Source organism: Miniopterus schreibersii, assembly GCF_964146895.1.
Source record: "Miniopterus schreibersii genome assembly, chromosome: 12".
Classification (NCBI taxonomy): domain Eukaryota; kingdom Metazoa; phylum Chordata; class Mammalia; order Chiroptera; family Miniopteridae; genus Miniopterus; species Miniopterus schreibersii.
In genome coordinates, this window is record NC_138112.1 from 38,827,979 (window position 1) to 38,846,424 (window position 18,446).

Here is an 18,446-nt window from a genome sequence, read left to right on the forward strand (position 1 = left end):
GAGGGGAATGGGGTAAAGGAGACGGAGGTCAGCCAGGAGAAGAGGAAATTATTCCAAGTCAAAGGAGGAGCACAAGAAGGCCAGTCTGAGTGTGGAGTGGAGACAAAGGGCATAAGACGAGCTGGAAAGGTAGTATGTGCCAAATCAAGGGGGTCCTGTATGGTATGCTAAGGGTTTTGGACTTTACTTTAAGGGCAATGGAAAATCATCAAAGGGTTTGAGGCAGAGGAGCGGCATGTTCATCCTTGCATTTCAGAAGATCACTTCTGGCTGCTAAGTGGAGGATAGATATGAAGAGAGCAAACTTGGCAGTGTGGGGACCAATTAGGAAGCAATTGATGTAGTCTAGGTAGGAGATGACTATAGTTGTGGGTGCAGCAATGGAGAAAACTGCATAGGTTTAATAAACGGGGTAGAATTCACAGATATTTATGATCAGTTGATTGATTGGCTATGGAAGTATGAAGGAAAGGATGACTTCCAGATTTCTGTTTGAGCAAATAAAAAAATCCAGAAATATCAGTTTACAATCAGTCCAGGGAATACTTGTCTTTCCAGTCCCATTGGGCAGGAGGGCTGCAATATCCAGGGAAATCTCTTCAGGTAACCAGAGTCAGACAGATAGGATAGTGAGGGTGGGGAGAGGAGTCTAATTAGCTAAGATGCAAAGAGGAAATGTGTAGTTCACACACCATGCAGTTTGACACACACACACAGTTCTCCTGGATTCCTGATCTCTTAGGTCTGCAAAACCTGATCAATGGGGAGTGAACCTGTGCCCTTTATCCATCCTTTTGCTATTGCATCTCTTCCCCCTTCTGATGTTCTCCACGGCCTAGCAGCAAATAATATCCTGTGAACCACCTCAGATGCTGTGTGTGGTTCTAACTAATGTGTATCCCAGGCAGCAATTTTTAAAAATTATTACCTGGGACTTATCAAGAAAAACTTGATTTAGAAACAAATGCTTCCAGGGTCACTTAACAAGAGCACAGACTTTATGCATCACCAGGCAGTTGGCACCCATGTCACCTATATATGGAAGAATAGAGCTTTCATCTCTATTAGCACCAAAGACACTTCATGGAGTAAAGGCAGCTTTTTCTACCACTACATATAAGCATTGCTTGAATATTGTAATTTTTCTGGTAGTTGATCTAATAAACCCTCTGTTTTTGGGGTGCTTGTTATCATTTGGGAACTCTATACGGAGTAAAATCTTCCCACATATTGTATGGAGCAGAATTCATAAGTCAAATGCTAGGTCTGGCAAGGACTTCCTCAGCACCCTTCTTCAACAGGATTATCCTAATACATTCCCAGGAGGAGCACATAGGGTGAGAAAAGGCCTGAGGACTACACTCCGGGAATGGTAGCATTTGGGGAGCCAGCAGAGGAAAGGAAGGCCAAAAAGAAAGCTGAGGAGAAACGGGGAGTAAGAAGAGGATCCGGAGAGAGTAATGTCATGGAAGAAATCCAAGGGAGGAAAGATTTTCAAGGAGGCAAAAGTGGTCAACAGCATCAAATGCAGCAAAGATTTCCAATAAGGTCAAGGCAAAAAAGTAACCTTTGAGTTTTGTGGCATGGAGGTCATGGACATCCATGATTTGATCTGTATCAGCAGAAAATGGAGGCAGAAGCCACAATGCAGTGAGTTGAGCAAATGAAAACAAGTAACTGCAGAGCCCCCTTTAGAGAAATTTAGAAAGAAGAATAGACAGTAGGTAAAAAGCGGTATGAAGTTAAAGATTCTGGTTTGTCTTTTTTTAACATATGGTATAAACTTGAACATGGGTATACAGTACAAAAAGATACCAGTAGAGAAGATGAATTTGAAAGTAAAGAAAGTAGAAGCTGAGAGATGGAGCGAGATGCTGGAGACAAGGAGAGGAGGTGGGATCAAGGACTCAGAAGGACTGGACACCTGAACTTTATAGGCTAAGGACATAGGGGTGGGGACAAGGGTGTAGATAGGGTAATCAATAAAGTGGGAGTAGACAAGAGGTTGAGATATTTGATGCCTAGTGATATCAATATTTTTAGTCTAGCTGAGGAAGGGAAGGAGGGCTGGATGCAGAACAAGAAAAACCTTACAAGGTAAGTATTATCCTGTCATGGACATGTTATTGTTGCCTTTGTTGTCATTTGTGCAGCATCCATTCCCCCTTCTGTTGGTAACAGCACCTTCGTTTTCTATGAGGCACATCCCCTCTAAGTCATTCAAACTGGAATCACCCAAGTCCCACAACCCACTTCAGTGTTGGGCTGCTAACCCATAATTAGATCAAAGTGATCAATTCAGAGATGAGCACATGACTAAATCTGAGCTGGCGAAAATCACATCCAGGAATTTTCCTGCAACTAGAGGTGCTGGTGGAACGTAAGTCTGCTGGACATCTTGCCACCAGGAACTATGAGCCTGCCTGAGAATGAAGCAGAGCTATGGGATGGAGAAAGACAGATGCCTGATAATATATCACTGTAACACCTATATTTACTTCTGCCTGAAGTCACATAAGTCAGTAAGTTTCCTTTTTGCTTACACCACTTTGAATTGGAATTTGTCACCTGCGACCAAGAGTGCAATGAATACATGTGGCAGATGTTGCCTGTTGGTACTCATGGCCACGTCCACTCTTCTATAATCTCCCCTGTACTAACAGGACTAGAAATCTGAAAACCGCATCTCTCAGATTCCTTCATTGCTTTGTTACATTTAGGTTCCTCCAGCCAACCTCAAATCCTGGGTGGAACCTCAAAGACCTAATTTTGTCCCCTGGCACCACTCCCCTCCCCAGTCATCAAGGCTGGTGAAGGAACCTCAGGCAGTTCTCCTGAACCAAAGGAGCCTGGTGCCTGTCCGGAGCCACTCTATGGCTGGCCTCCCAGTGCAAAGCCCAGTGCGTCAGTTGAGCTTGTCAGTGTGCCTGCCTACCCACGAGCAAGGGGCCACAGGTCAGGAGGGGCTGACCGCAAACCAGATGAGGCCACGGGCCAGAGTCCGGGTCTACTTCCAGGGCCCCTTCCTGGGAGAATACAAGGGGGAGATGGGCTATATTATACCCAGTTTATGGAAGAGGTCATTGAGGTCAGGATATGAAAGTTCAGAGTAAGGGTCCCCTGCTGAAGTGTGAGGCTTTTCTTTTAGTCTAAAATAAACCAGTCTCTAACCTCTGCTTGGTTGAAAAGGTAGAGGAGGAAAAGAGTCTCACCTGAGATCCAGTTGCCTGTAGCCCAGACCCACTGTCCAGGCAAATGGTTGTAAGTTTGGAGCCTAAAGCTTCGGTCCATTTATGATCAGAAAAGAACCAACAACTGCAACCTCTATCAAAACAGGGCACCATCTAGGGCTACATTCACAGGGGCTAAAGGGTAGCCAGCAGGACCACCCAGTGTTCTGCAAATGTGTTTCATGGTGCCAGGTCCCTGAGTCATTCCTTCTCCCCTCTTCCCAGCTCAACTCTGACATACAGCTGGCCTCTCTCTGTTTCCCCACCTCAACTTCATTCCTCTTCTTATAACCTAACTCATGGCAACCAAAGCCTCGTTTTCTAGTGTAGTGCTGCCCAAACCACAGGAACCACAATTTGAGGGCTTCCATGGCCCTCAAATGCCAACTCTGAGCCAGTCCACGTGGCACATGAAAAGCTGTCCCCAGCCCTATTTTTCTGATGCTTTGGGGCCGAGCTATGGCCAGTTATTAGCAGGCCGGGTCAGAGTCCCTGCTCTGCCTCTTACTTGCTGTGTAAACACAGCAGATCCTTTTCCTAATTTTGGTTCCCTGTTTCCTTCTATGTGTAGATAGTCCAGAAGAAGCCAGTTTAGGATCTGGATTTAGGATCATCTAGGCAAAAATGATGTTTGTCCCTCATCCCTCCTCTCCCTTACCTCCCACAGCCTCACTTGAGCTAGAAACCCTTAAAAGAGATGCTACTACCTCTCAATTCAGAGAAAGAAATGAGCCCAGCTGGGGTGGCTCGCGGTTGAGCATCGACCTAGGATCCAGGAGATGGCGGTTCAATTCCAGGTCAGGGCACATGCCCAGGTTTCGGGCTCGATCCCCAGTAGGGGGTGTGCAGGAGGCAGCCGATCAATGACTCTCTCATCATTGATGTTTCTCTCTCTCTCTCTCCCTCTCCCTTCTTCTCTTTGAAATCAATAAAGATATATATTTTTTTAAAAAGTTCAAAGAAAGAAATGTGACTGTTTCACAACCAGGGCCCCTTGCTTCAAGCCAAGAAGCCCTCTGGTTTTATTGTAAGGAAAACGGGGAGAAGGCTCTGGCCCAGACTTACATCAGAAGCCCTGTTAGTGCCTGCAGCCCAGGAGGCTGTTCATTCTGTGGGGCTGGGGAAGGGCCTTGGCTGCGCTCAGCTCTTCCACATTGCTGTAGCAGTACAAATTGGGGCCATGGATGAGGTACAAGCCGGAGCCATTGGCAGAACATGAATTGGGGCCGAGGGACTTGTCCGTGCACAGGGCCCCATCAACTTTCTCATGGGGCCAAGCAAGCTCTGTCCATGTGGCTTGAGCTCCTGACTTCAGGTCCAGCCACCACAGCTGCCGTCCTGGGAAGAAGGCACCAGATATAATATGGCTTCTACATCATGGGGATCTTGACCTAACCCTTCTCAGGCCCTGATGGGGATCTATGTCATGGAGAAGGAGAACAAGCCACCCCTTAGCACCCAGATGCCCCTCACCTGCCATGATGTGGAGTCGAGAAGACCCAGGACAGATAAAGGCTGCATCCACAGCCGCAAGGCTCATCCCAGGAGGGCTCCCTATTTCCTTCTCCAGTCGTTTTGGATAACCATCTACTAAGGTGTAGCCTCCCTTTGTCAGGAAGATATACACCTGAGCACCCTAGAAGGCAAAGACGTGAGTCAGCACAGAGCTGGACATCCTCCCAGTCTCTACCTCAGGTCTCTCCCCCAGCACGTACCTGGATAAGATAGAGTTTATCATCCCAGGAAAAGGCAGCATCCACTGTTAAAGGACCACGCGGCCACTGATGCTCAATGGGCCAGCTATGCCACCCATCCTTGCTGGTGTCCAAACGCCAGTAGTGGGACCCTGTGGGGTATCAGAGGAACCTCTAGTGCTGGTGGTAAAAGGCCAGGCAGTGAAGAGGCAAGTGACAGATACAGGGGTGAATCCTGAGAGGAAGGAGAAAACGCATCCAGAGGCAAAGAGGGAAGAAGACTTGGACATAGAGAAAGACTTGGTTGGCAAGGTTGGGCATTGTGACCTGATTGGAACTGGAGCCAGCAGGGGCCTGACAGAGTCTGCCAGTGGTCCCATGCACTTGCCAGAGCTCCATGGTCTCCTGATACTTAAGTGCTTTGACTATGGCATATACTCTTGGCAGAGGTCTATATTTTCACTGCAGGTCTGTGTTTCATCACAGATGTATGGTCTCATTGCAGCATGCATTCCTGTTACAGGGATATGATCTTGTGACTGCATTTTTATTCATAGCTTGGTAGTCATGTCTGATCCAATTTGTCCAGGAGTTAGGTGCAAAAAAAGGATTTTCACTACTCCCTGTTCTCACCTCTATTTGACACTTGTATCTGATCATACAAGTGACTTGGGCTGAGTATAACATGGTTGCTCACTCTTGTCTCTGAGCTGTCCTCGAGTGTGGGTCAGCACCTGTCACTAACCCCAGAGCATCCCAAGGTATCATTAGACAGCTTTTATCAATTAATGCCATAAGTGTAGAGAGAGGTGTCTCCACTGGTCACTCAAAAAAGAAAACTCCTTGGGCTAGTGAAGCTATCTCCTAAAGGTCTAAGGGACCCAATAGCTCTTGGCTGGTTTTCAGTACTGGGAACATCTCATACCCAGGTAATGCTGTTCCCAGAGGTCTGGACAGGAGCCAAGCACCTGGGAAAAGATGGAGCTCCTGAGGATAAGCTCAGGGGGCACCAGAGGACTGGGAAAGGCATAAGAGCAAAGGTAATATGAGGAGTCCTAGGGACCCAGCGAGCTCCAGAGAGGGCACAGACATGGGAGTAGACGGTACCGGGAGGCCGGAGTTAGAGGCCTGGGCAAGGAGAGGCAAGTTGAACAATATGCATCAGAGGAGAAGAGGGATGAAAGGCGTGCTAAGGATGGAGCTGAAGGACAGAGTAAGGGACACGGTGAAAATGGAGGGAGCGTATCAGGGATGGTAGGCAGGTGAAAGGGGTGGGAGGTGTGGAGGGCAGAGATGGGGGACTTGGGGGTATCTCACCACTGAAGGCGTAGGTGGCACCATGGTTATCAGACAGCAGTTCAGACAAGACCACATCTGGGCGGCAGCGCACCTCCCCGTACCCATGGTGGGTACCATTTCCATGGTTGGTCCTATTCCTGTTTCCGTGGCCTTGGAGGGAGAAACAGGCAAGGGGGAACAAAGGCAGAGGCCGGAGGTCAGATGAGATCTGAGTGGGGGAGATGGCTGGGTTAGTGGAGCGCGGGCTTCCACCACACGAGGACAACTGGGAAGGGCCAGAATAGAGATGGGACCAGGGCAAGGGCCAGGGTCTTACGCCACAGAGGTAAGGTGGGAGCTGGGGCATAAGGATGGATTCCAGTGAGTCCCAGGGGCCGGGGCTCTCTCACCTCTGCCAGGGCAGGGCATGAAGTAGTCTCGGACATCCAGAGGGTACCTAGGAAGCACCCCTCCGGTGACAGGGTCGAAGCGCAGGAATTGGTTACCCTGGAAGCAGAAGTAGCGGCCGAGCCATCGAATGGCAGAGGAGCAGTTCCTAACGGCAGGCCAGTTACGCTCCTTTTTGGTTCTTGTAGCCAAGTCCCAGAACCACGTGTGGTTACCTTTGTCCAATCAATCAACAAGCATTCGGTGAGGCCAGTCTGTTCCCTCCTCTGTGCTTATGCTGGGCTCTAGGATGGACTAGAGACGGTCCTGGCTACTTGGAGCTCACAGTCCAGCAGGGGAACAGTTGAAGAGAGTGATCATACAATAAAATCCCGCAGAAAAGTGCACCTGATCAGCTCAGCAAGGGGAGTGGGAAGAGTCAGGGAAAACTTCCCGGAGAAGGTGACCCTTAGAATCTGAAGCAGCAGTTACAAGGCGGACATGAGGGGGAGACGGAACTCTAGAAAGAGGAAAGTCTGAAGCATGGAGGAAACGGTGCACAGGGGCAGCAGAGGGCTTCTGGGGCTTCACATTCAAGGTAAGGGGATGATGAGAGCCGAGGCTGGGGGGTCAATAGGGCCTTGGTCATGGAGGACCGTGTATGTAAGACCGAGGAACATAGATTTGTCCTAAGGGTCATGGGGAACAATGAGGAACTTTTAGCAGTTACACCCACTTACCTTCCCCAGGATAACTTCCTCTCCTTCCCCTACTTGACCTTGAGATCATAACTGGCCTATTTCATTCCTTCCATATAGTGACTCCACAATCACCCCCATTCCTACCACCACCAGCCACCGTGGCTCCAGCCCCTCGTTCCAGCGTGAGCTGACCTTGGAAGAACAGGATGCCCTCGTCCTTGCACTCTCCCCGGTGGCACTCCACAGCAGCGTCCACTGGGAATGGGATCCCAGGAAACACATCTTGAAGCAGCTTTGGATATTCTTCCTCTTTCTCCTCAGGAGGGTACACCCAGACTTTGTCACCCTGCATACAAAAGCGCTTTTTACCCATGGTGCTCCCCTTGTTCCACCGTCCTGCATTTACACACATCTTTGGCCTGCTGCATGTATACAGTACCCTCTGGGAGCCCCCACACTCCCAGTCCATCTGTGGACACCAATGTGCTGTCCCCTTAAACCAGGGGGGATGGGAACCTTTGTTCTGCCAAGGGCCATTTAGATATTTATAATATCATTCTCGGGCCATACAAAATTATCAACTTAAAAATTAGCCTGCTATATTTGGTCAAATATTTCATTGAATTTATTGAATTTTGAGTCCCGCCTGCTGTTGTTGTGGCAGGGCCAGACCAAATGATATGGCCCGGGGGCCGGACGTTCCCTACCCCTGCCTTAAACAAATACATACCCTCAGTTTGTGTAAATCCCGCCACTATTACAATCACACACACACGCACACACACACACATCTGGTTTGTACAATGGACACCCCAATGGCACACTTACTTTCAACACCATTAGTGTTGACAAACACATCCAAAAATAGTGGTCCTGCAGTCACTCATCCACTTATACATTCATTTGTTCATTTGTCCATTCATGTATTAATTCAAGAATGACTACTATATACCAGATATAGGGGGTTAAGGGATAAGGCTCTGTCTCTGCCTTCAAGGAGTTCTCTGTACAAATACAGAAAGGGATCCCACTGTCCCAGCCATGTAACACCGAGGTGGATGTGAAGTGCACGGGGAATATAGGGGGAGTGTATGATCTACCTAGAGAATGTCTGGAAAACTTCACGGAGGAGGAAGCATTTGGGCCAAGAATTAAAAACTGAGCAGGAATTTTCCAAGTAGACAAGTATGGAAAAGGTGTCCCCAGCAGAGGGAGCAGCACATACAGAGCATGCTCAGAGTGTCCTGTAGCTGGCATAGTGAATGTGGCGGGGGATGGGAGATAAACCTGAAAAGGTAACCAAGGGCCAGATCTTGAGAGCCACGTGCACCTGGCTTGCAGGAACTGGCACATGGTGGTGCCACTTACTGAAATAGGGAACACAGGAGGAAAGGTCAACTTGTAAGAAAGATACTAAGTTCAGGTTGGGGGGATGCACCGATGGGACATCTAAGTCGAAGATGTCTGCCAGGAAATTGGAAAGAGATGTCTGGAGCTCCAGGGAGAAATCCAGATCTGGTGCCCACACCAGAGAGAGACCTCAGAGCCAGGGCAGTGGTAGACATCACCAAGGAAGAGCGTATGGAAGGGTTGGGATGGATCCCTGAGGAACATTCAGGGACTGGCCAAGCATGAAAAGCCTGAAAAGAGCAGGAAAAGACACAGGAGGGAACAAAAGCTGGCAGTGAAGACCACCCCAACCTCACAGCACTCTGTGCAGGTTAGGAGAAGGTGTCCTTCCCCCTGGCAGACACAGCTTGGGCCAGGGCACATGACTCCATAAGCACAGTAGGCTGGGTTTCATCCATCCCTCACCCCCTGGGCCAGATGCCATTGTGTGTGAACAACCTGGGCACCACATGAAGAGGACCTGATGCAGGGTCACGGAAGCCAAGGGAAGAAGTCACCACGAAGGGAAAGATGGCCACAGGGTGAGGAGCAGCAGAGAGGTCTGGATGAAGATTGGGATGCAAAATAGCCCTTGAGGCCCGGCCGGGCGTGGCTCAGAGGTTGAGCATCGACCTAGGATCCAGGAGATCGAGGTTTGATTCCCGGTCAGGGCACATGCCCAGGTTGCGGGCTAGGCAGCCAGTCAATGACTCTCTCATCATTGATGTTTCTATCTCTCTCTCTCTCTCCCATTCCTTTCCTCTCTCTGAAATCAATAAAGATATATTTTTAAAAAAAATAAAAATAGCCCTTGATACTGTGCCCGCCAGGCTCACGTGCACACGTTGCCTTCGCCTGAGTTTTTTCAGGAAAGGGAGGCACGGGGAGGAAACCTGAAACTTATTGGTAAGGGCTTGGTGCCAGGACCACTTTGGGGAGAGTCTCTCATGTGGATTCCACCACTTCCTGGCCCGGCCCTGACCTTGACCCATCAGTACCTTGATCAGGAAGACACTGTGGCCACCAATGCGAAAGGCAGCATCCACAGAGCTGGTCTTCCACGTCTCTGAGATCAACTCCCGGTCCCACTGGTGAGCCTTCCACACGTACTCCCCTGAAAAATGCACTCACTGAGAGACCCAGAACAAAGTGTTGGCCTACTGAGATAATTACAGAGAAGCTGTGAGCGATATTCTCAGATAATTCCTAAGATTTCCCATCGATGGATACACCCTCGGTAAAAGGGACCAAGTCTGAGGTCCCAAATGCCCCAACCCCAGCCTCTCCTACCTTTAAAAAACAACATGGTTCCATTTTCACTCATAGTAGTGGCATCAAAGCTCCAGCCATCTGAGCAGAGTTCTGAGGTGGAGATGGGGAGATGACAAAGTAAAAGACCAGTCAGATGGTAAAATGCAGAGACACAGACGGATAGACACACTCAGGGTGTTGGGGCCTCACCGAGCATGTCTGGGTTCAGCTTGGTCCTAGTCCCACCTTCAGCTCCATGCCCAGAGGCACCAGTCCTAGAGAGAAGACAGAGAGATGTCTGGGTCCAATGGACACAATCTGTCTTCCTTAGCTCCTAACCCTAAACTTATCCAGGCCTGAAAACTGGCTCTGTCCCACTCTAGCCCAGATCCCAGTCCTCCTTCCCCAGCATCAACTTTACTCACGAAGAAACAGGGTGGGCAATGGCTAGAGACCAGCACAGGCCCAACAACCCCAGGGCAACTAGTGCTCCCGGTGCCCGAGCCATGCTGAGCTGGAGAGACCACAGGACAGCTCTGGTCACCTGGCTGAACCCCCTTTATAGAGATGGCAACAGTACCGCCCCCACCTCCAAGCCTGCTGGGCATGAGCTGCCTCTAAGGACTAGGCCAATATTGGCTGATTACATCAGTGTAAATAAGGTCAGGGTCCAGAGAGAAATCCGAGTCCAAAACTAACTCTTCCCGGCAGGAGGCCCCATCCCCCTTCAATGACGTTTGAGCAGTAACTTGCCTGCCCGTGCCACTGATGCGCAGCTGTGGCTCTCATCGCCTTGGTGATGGATCTGGTGGCCCATAAGATCAAGGAAGTGGGTAAAGTGATTGAAGATCACCTTTCTGGTGTTGGATTTACCTCTGCAATGGGGGAGGAGAAAAGAGGAAGACACTGACCTTTTTGTGTACTAAGTGTTAAGCCCTGCCCCAAGTCAGCTAAAGACACTGATACTTATATATACTTACAACCACGCACACAAACATACTTAGAAACACTCAGAGAACAGCTATTTCCAAGTCTCACTAAGGGCCTTTCTGGGGCATTCCCAGCATCATCAGCTTTTTAAAAAATTTTTATTTTTTAATAGGACCCAGGCATGAAACAGCTCTGGCCACCAACACAGGCAACAAGCTAGCATGAACCAAGGACTATAAGTCTACTTTGCCCTTGACTGATATAAGAGCAACGCCACCAATCAGGTGTCTCCTTGCCCATTGCCAGGCAGTGTGATGAGTCTTCAGCTTTACCCTTGATAAATCAGTAAGATTTCACCGTCAATGCCCAAGTCCCACCCTGGCCCCACCCCACTGACAACTTCACAAAAATCACCTAGGAGAAAGGGCTGACCGTAATGGGACAGGAAGAGGTGTATCTCTTCCAGAAAGCACTGCTAGTAATTAGGGTTTTTTGGTAGTTTCCACATTAAGGGAAAAGTGCTTTATTTACCCATCACAGAATAAATAGAGTTCTGTAACGAATATTCTGTAACGAGTTTCACAATATTTACAGCAGATTCTTGCTCAAATGCTATCTTCTCAATGAAGCCCTTCATGATCACTTTATCCAGCTATTTTAAACCCGTGTTTGTTTCCTTTATGACACTTATTAAAATTAGAAATTATTTCATCTGCCTACTTATTTGTTTACTATTACATTTTCTCCACCACAAATAGGTACCTGGCATATAATAGGTGCTCAATAATATCTGTTGAATGAAAAATCGATCTCAAGTACTGACTAGTGTTGCAGCCAAATTTCTGGGAATTTCCCTTCTGGGGTAAGAGGAATATCAGGGCCTGGGAGAGGGGGTGTTATGATGGGAGGCATATTGTGATTGAGGGGTCACAGGCCCCCTTGTCACTGCCCTTCATCTTAGGGTTTTGTTTCTCTTTCCTATGCATATGTCGGCATCCTGGTGCTGGTCACAGGGCTCAGTATCTCCGCCCCACATCCCTCTCTTCCTCTTGCCCTGGGAACTCACCTATGATCTCCAGTACTTGCTATCTTCAGTACTCCCTGGGGCCTCTCCCAAGCCTGCCCCATTTCCACCTGAGACTCCCTGCTGAGGCCAAAGACAAATATAAGCAGAGTGAGCTATGGACCAGGCTGACTGGCTCTAGGGTCCCTATTTCCCTAGCCCAGCCTGAAAGGGTCCCGATCCCTCTCACATGGCCCCATGCCCCTGACATCTCCCTATATAACCTTAGCAAAGGTCTCAGATCCCTTCTGTACTCTGCAAAGACTCTTCCAAACAGGAAGACGAAGATTTCTGGGACCTCTGGGACAACATGTCACCAGGCTTTTGCCATCAGGGTCAACATCCTCTCCTGACTTACAAACGTGCCTTGCTGGCCTCATTCCTCCCCCTCGGTTAGTGGGCAAAGCTGGACTTCCCAAGCCCTTGGCAGCATGAGCAATGCCACGGCTCCTGCAGCAGATGCCCAACACCCACCTTCTCCCCTCTGCAGGGCATCCCTGGCTGGACCTGCTCCACCCCAACTGCTGTGCACTGGGCTCTGGAAACTGCTACGCCCAAGCTCCCGCTCACCTCCTCTTTCCCTCTCAGCCTCTTGAATCTTGTAGAACTTTCCTGGGACTCTCCCTCCTGAGCACTTTGCATCAGCAACACCCTCAACAACTGTTTTTAGCTCCAGAACTGTTTCTGTGTGCCCCTCAGGAGATGGAAGCTTTCACACCAAGTTGCTAACACCCCCAGAAAACCCCTAGTGAGGGTCTTCAGTAGTCATTTCATTGGGGCTCTGCTCAGACCTGCTGGTGCAGGGGCACGGCCTCCTCTCTGGCCTGGCACGGCTCTGCAAGGGGAGAAAGCACATATACTGGATGATGGGTTTTCAGCTGGGCCTTTTTTTGTTTTGTTAATCCCACCCGAGAATATTTTTTCCATTAATTTTTAGAGAGAGTGGAAGGGGTGGAGGGTGGGGGGGGAGAGAGAGAGAGAGAAACACCGATGTGAGAGAGACACATGCATTGGTTGCCTCCAGCACACACCCTGACTGGGGCCTGGGATCCAGCCTGCAACCCAAGCACATACCTTTGACCTGCAACCCAAGCACATACCTTTGATCAGGAATCGAACCCAAGGCCCTTCAGTGCACAGGTCGATGCACCAACCACTGGCCAGGGCTGACTTGGATTCTTCTTCCCCGAATAGCTCTGGTTCCCTCACCCCCGAACTATCTCTAAAGAGGGCTTTATGACCTCTTTTCACTGTTTTCTAATTCACTTGTCTACCCTGAGATGGCTTAGATACCATTACAGGAGCCTTCCTCTCTGCCCCAGGAGTATGCCGGCAGGGTCTCCTGCATGGCAGGCACCTCAGGGTGAAGCTCAAGTTCCGAGCAGCAGCCGAGAGGCAGAGGAATAACCATTTGGAAGCCAAGTTGTGGATATGTCGTCCATCTGGTGCTGGTCACAGGGCACAAGGCAACTCTTCTCGGAGGATCCAAGACTAGGCTGGCCTTGCTTCCCTTCTCACTTGAGGTGGCACTTCTCCTTGCCCTGGAACCCTTCCCGGCTCTCTGACCTGAGCTGAAGAGAGAGTGCTTGTCCTCACTTGGCCTGAGCACCCCCTGGAGGCTGCAGGCGTCAGTGCGCTCCCAGCCTTCAACCAGAGGCCAGAGCCCAGAGCCCAGGAGTTTTTTCCTCCCTGAAACCAGCTCCCCACCACTTTTCTCCCTCACTCCCCTCAGCCTGGCTGCAAGGCCTCATCTCTGCTGCTCAGAGTGGGTTGGGGGCCTCAGTCTGATTTCCTGGGGAATTCAAGCCCTGAAAAATCCAATGAGCTGCTTTTCCATGTAGTCTTCTCAGTACTCCTGACCAGCAGCTTTCTGGTTTCCCCCTCAGGGAGTCTGGAAGCGGGCCTGCCCACGTCTGCATGGGGAGAGCTCCCTCTTGCATTGCCAGGGGCCACATTTAAGCTGGACACTGACCCACTGTCCCTCGGAATGGCCATGTCCAGCCAGCCCTGCTGCTGACCCGAGTTCTCTGACCTCAGTCATTTCCCCTGGGCCACTGAGGGCTGGTGTGCTGGGCCTGCTGCCCATGCTGGGAGCAGAGACTGGATTCCTCCTTCCTCAAGCTGAGAAAGCTAAGGGGTAAAGCCTCAGGCACCAAAAAGGGCTCACTGTTCCCAAATGACTCCTTCAACATGCACATTTCTGCTTGCTCTGTCTATAACTGGCTTTCCTACATAGTCCATTCGTGCTTCTCTAGGAATAAATCATTATAATAATAATTTGCTCATATCCATGGGCACATGAATGTGCCTGGCACTGTGCTAAGCACTTGATAGGGATTATTTCATTAAATCATATATATATACATATGATAACATTAGTCCCATTTTACAAATGAAGACCCTGCCATTAGGTATCTTAGCCAAATCCCACTGTTAGCAGGTGGTAGAGCTCTGGCTTCCTGACTCCTGGGAGTGTGCTCCACAGCCTACCAAGGGCTGTGCTGGTACGTGTTTAAGAGCCAGCTCTCCAGAAGGATAAAAGGCCCCGATTTGCAGCATCTGTTAATTTCTATGGTGTAAATATTGCGGCCATCTTCAAGCTACCAACAAGACATCCAAATGTGCAGTTGGGAAGAAATGCACAGGAACATGCTACTTACGATGTGGTATTTTCACCAGGCAGATCTGATAGATGTAAATAAGCTCAAGAGCACAGGGCTTAGTAAAATGCAGCAAAATAATCAGGAAGTGATGAGTTCTGAGTTTTATTATCTTTGATTTTAACAAAGTGTGTTTAAATTTTAAGTTTTCATAAATCAAATTTAAATAATGTCTGGGTTTCAACAACCAGCTCTCAAAATTCCTGAAAAGTTGACAGTGAGCTCTTGTAAGCCAGTGCAAACCGGCATAAGGACCCCGCCATCCCCCACACTACCTTAATCAACAGCACAAGGACTTTATCGGATTTATTCGCCTCTACATCTTTAGCACCTAGCGCAGTGCCTGAAACACTGTATGTGTTTAATGAGCATTGAGTCTTGTTGTTCCTACTTCCTAATTAGACCTAAACTCTGCCCGCCTCTCTGCCTCCCTCAAAGTGCAAACACCGTTTCTTGTCTAACCAGTGAAATAGCCCCTGCCTCTCTGCTTCTCCTTCCCCTCTGCAATTCCCTCTTTGTAGCAACCACCATCCTCTTCAAAAACATATCTGAAGTCGCCTTACGCACCTGCGTAAAAGTCTTTTTTTCTTGAAGATAAAAGTCAGTTTTAATTCTACTAATCAGAGGATACCACTGTTAACATTTTATCTATTCGGGCCTTTTTCTATTCTTACAACATCCTTTTTAAAATGAAGATATAATTTTATAAAACTTCTCTTTGTCTTAACAGTATATCTCAGATATCAGCATTTTTAAGGGTACATACAATTCCATTATATGCTTAAGCAGAACTTTATGTAACAACTCCTTGCTGATGGATATTCAGGTTTTGGGGAGGTTATTTTTCTATTGTAAATAAAGCTGTAATAAACATTGGCGCACACACCTTTTTGTGCCTTTGCCCAATTGTTTTCTTAGAAAATATTCCTAGAACTGGAAGACCATAGATGGTATTAAGGTATCCATGGTCTTCAAGAGGAGCAGTTTAGAGATGTTCAATTTTCTTATGTTTTTTATTCTCACTTTTCTTCCCTCCCCACAGAGCTACTGTCTAACTGCCAGTTCACCCCATAAGGCATCCTTTCATCTTTATCACTTAAACCTTTCCATGGTTTACTGTTGTACTCCAAATCCAATCCAAACTCTTTACCTGAGTTAAATGATCCAACTCAGGCCTGACTCCAAACTTGTTTTTCTTTCTCACTCCACCTCCTTCCTCTCCAAGCACCCTGGCCTCCTTTCAGGTCTTCCAGCACACCAAGATCTTGACCCCTGGGGACCTTTGTACCTGTTCTTCCTTTGTCTGGAGACCTCTACCCTTTTTTCCCCCTTAGCTCACACAAAGGCAATTTATTAACAGCAAACAATAATTTGAGGAGTCCTGTTCACAGACAGTGACCTCAGTGACCCACCTTCCTGTGGGTGCTGTTGGAGGGGATGAAGGTGACATCCTCAATCCATCCATCTTCAGAACTTTTGGGCAAAGGTTCTGAGAGCTGATTGGGCTGCTAGTCCAGGGGTCTTGGTCCTAGCTCCTCCTGTGGCCTGGAGTTTGATGGAAGGCAGTGATGCCCAGCTCCTTGCACCTCTGGGCCACATTCTGGGCAGCGACATATGGAGAAGACCCATCTCGGTCAGCCTTTACCTTCATCTCACCAGTCACGTGGCAGATGGTTTCCTTGCCAGAAAGATCCCTGATACAGACAAAAGTGCCGTGGAAGTACATAAAGATATGGCAGACACCAAATGCATTTTCTCCTTCAGCCACCTGAGGTCTGAGGCTGATGACCTGTTCTTCCTTCTTTTCCTTCCTCCTGCGAGGTGCCATTTCTGCTCATCTTCTGCAAACTCCGCCACTGGAAAGAGAGCTGTTTCCTCTTCTTAACACAGCTGGTTCTCTCCCCACCCTGTCTCCCCCAACCTGCAGGTCCCTGCTTGAGGCAGCCTTCCCTGCCCACCCTCCTTAACAGCATATTCTCTATATTATTTATTGCATTCTGTTCCTTCCCAGCTTTAACACAACTGTCATTACACATCTAGTTCCATGTGTTTACTTGGTTGCCTGCCTTCCCCAGTGAACTATAAGCTCCAGAGGGAATAGGCCATCTCTGTCTGTATTCTCAGGGCCCATCACTCTGACCCACAGTAAGTGCCCAGAAGTGCTTGTTGAATGAATAAATGAACCTGCAGGCCACCTCTGGCCAAAGGGCTGTTCTGGGCACGTCCTGTACAAGCAAGGTGTGAGCCCTTTCAGGGCCACAATAACTTTCTGGCCTGTCCCAGCAGTGGCTCTGCTGCAACCCCAGCAGATCATTTAAGACCTATGCCAATTAAGCAGGCACAGTCTCCACTGCCAGGCACCACTTCCACCTACTTCTGGGCCCAAGGCTTGAATTGGGAAGAAAACGCCCACAGTGGTCAGGTCTAGGAGGAAGTGAGTGGCCCCACTGTGAGACACCTTCTGCATGGCTTAGGCAGTCTACCTAATCTGGTATCTATGGGATCAGCCCCAGCAGCTTATTCTCGGACTGATAGCGGAGGCATCTGGGACTTCCCACCCAAGAAAGTTCACCATTATTTCCATTTTATTCCCCTGCTACCTTTAGGTGTCTAAAATGTAAGCACATGAGAGGTTGAGGGCTAGGAAGTTGGAGCCTCCATCCTTATGTCACTGCTGATACTTTGCACAAGATGCAGGTGCAATGGAGGAATAGACCATCATCTGAGAGCTGTCAGGGGAGACTCCACTGGTGCTGAGTGACTGATGATTGAGCAACCATCTCTGCTGGTCCCGGATTGGCCTCACGCAATCCTACTCATAATCAGATCACAAGCGCAAGCCCTGTAAGAACACTTGCTCTAGAACCTTCAGGCAGGTCATCTGTCCCTCCACCTGCCTACCAGGTCCCAATGAGTGGGGACAAAGAGGACCAGGGAAGTGAACATAACTGAGACTTCCATGTTGTCCCCCGATCTCTGCAAAGCCCCCATGGTCTTCCACAGGTCCATGGACAGGCCCCCCTTCCTAGCCCAGGAATTGTGCTACACCAGGACAATGTCTTGAGCTTTCTCATGACCTTGCATAGCTAACCTCTCAGATCCATCATTCCCCAAATCTTGCTGAGAGCCTTCTTGGCCAGTCACCACGCAAGGTGCATGGGACATAACAACTTACCAGTTAGGAATACAACAGCTACAGATTCAGGTCTGGACTCTGCTCTTCATCAGCAATACGCCCTATTTCTCTAAGCCTCAGCCTTTTGTAGAGAGCGAGAATCATAGTCCCTACCTCCCAAATTACTGAGTGCTGGTTGTCATTAGCTCTGGAACTGGCAGACTAGAGCTCAGCGGGGGGTGCTAGAACCTTTGTTCCATGTGGGAAAATAGCAGCAATCTTGGAATGGAGAGCAGGAAGATGAAACAGGGCTCCAGGGTCCCAGGGCTTCCAGGTCAAACTCTAAAAATTGGCCATGGAGTCTTCCACACCCAGCTTCTACCTGGGCTAGCCCAGGTCTCTAAACCCAGGCCTGGGCCTCAAGGATTGCTGTCAGACCCTGACTGTTCTTCCTGCAGGTGCTGGCTGTGTTCAGAACAAGGGTCATTTCCCAGGTTCTTCTCAGCAACAGAGCAGGTAGACAAAGGACTTGCTATTTCTGCACAAGATTCAGGGCCTGCAGATGGGGATTTGGCAGGTGGCTCGGGAATGCAGGGGTTCACCCTCCCTTGCTCTCCTCTCCTAAAGCTTCAAGACAGCAGGACCCATTTGGGAATCTGGGTGCCATGCCTGTCCACTTGTCTTTTAGTCCATAGCTAGTCCCACCATCCCATCCCCTCAGCCCCACCCCACAAGAAAGCAACAAAAC

The 18,446-nt window shown here is 49.1% G+C and overlaps 1 protein-coding gene across 1 annotated transcript; it reads right to left on the bottom strand.

Annotated features, from left to right (window-relative positions):
• Positions 1-4,203: 4,203 nt before the first annotated feature.
• On the bottom strand, positions 4,204-10,481 carry HPX (hemopexin). Its single transcript, XM_081153094.1, has 10 exons — positions 10,356-10,481; positions 10,141-10,205; positions 9,970-10,041; positions 9,678-9,793; positions 7,483-7,636; positions 6,613-6,825; positions 6,242-6,373; positions 4,946-5,076; positions 4,704-4,866; positions 4,204-4,568 (listed from the first exon to the last, which is right to left on the bottom strand). Exons 1-10 carry the CDS (start codon positions 10,436-10,438, stop codon positions 4,309-4,311), a joined length of 1,389 nt encoding a protein of 462 aa, XP_081009220.1. The 5' UTR covers positions 10,439-10,481; the 3' UTR covers positions 4,204-4,308.
• Positions 10,482-18,446: the final 7,965 nt, after the last annotated feature.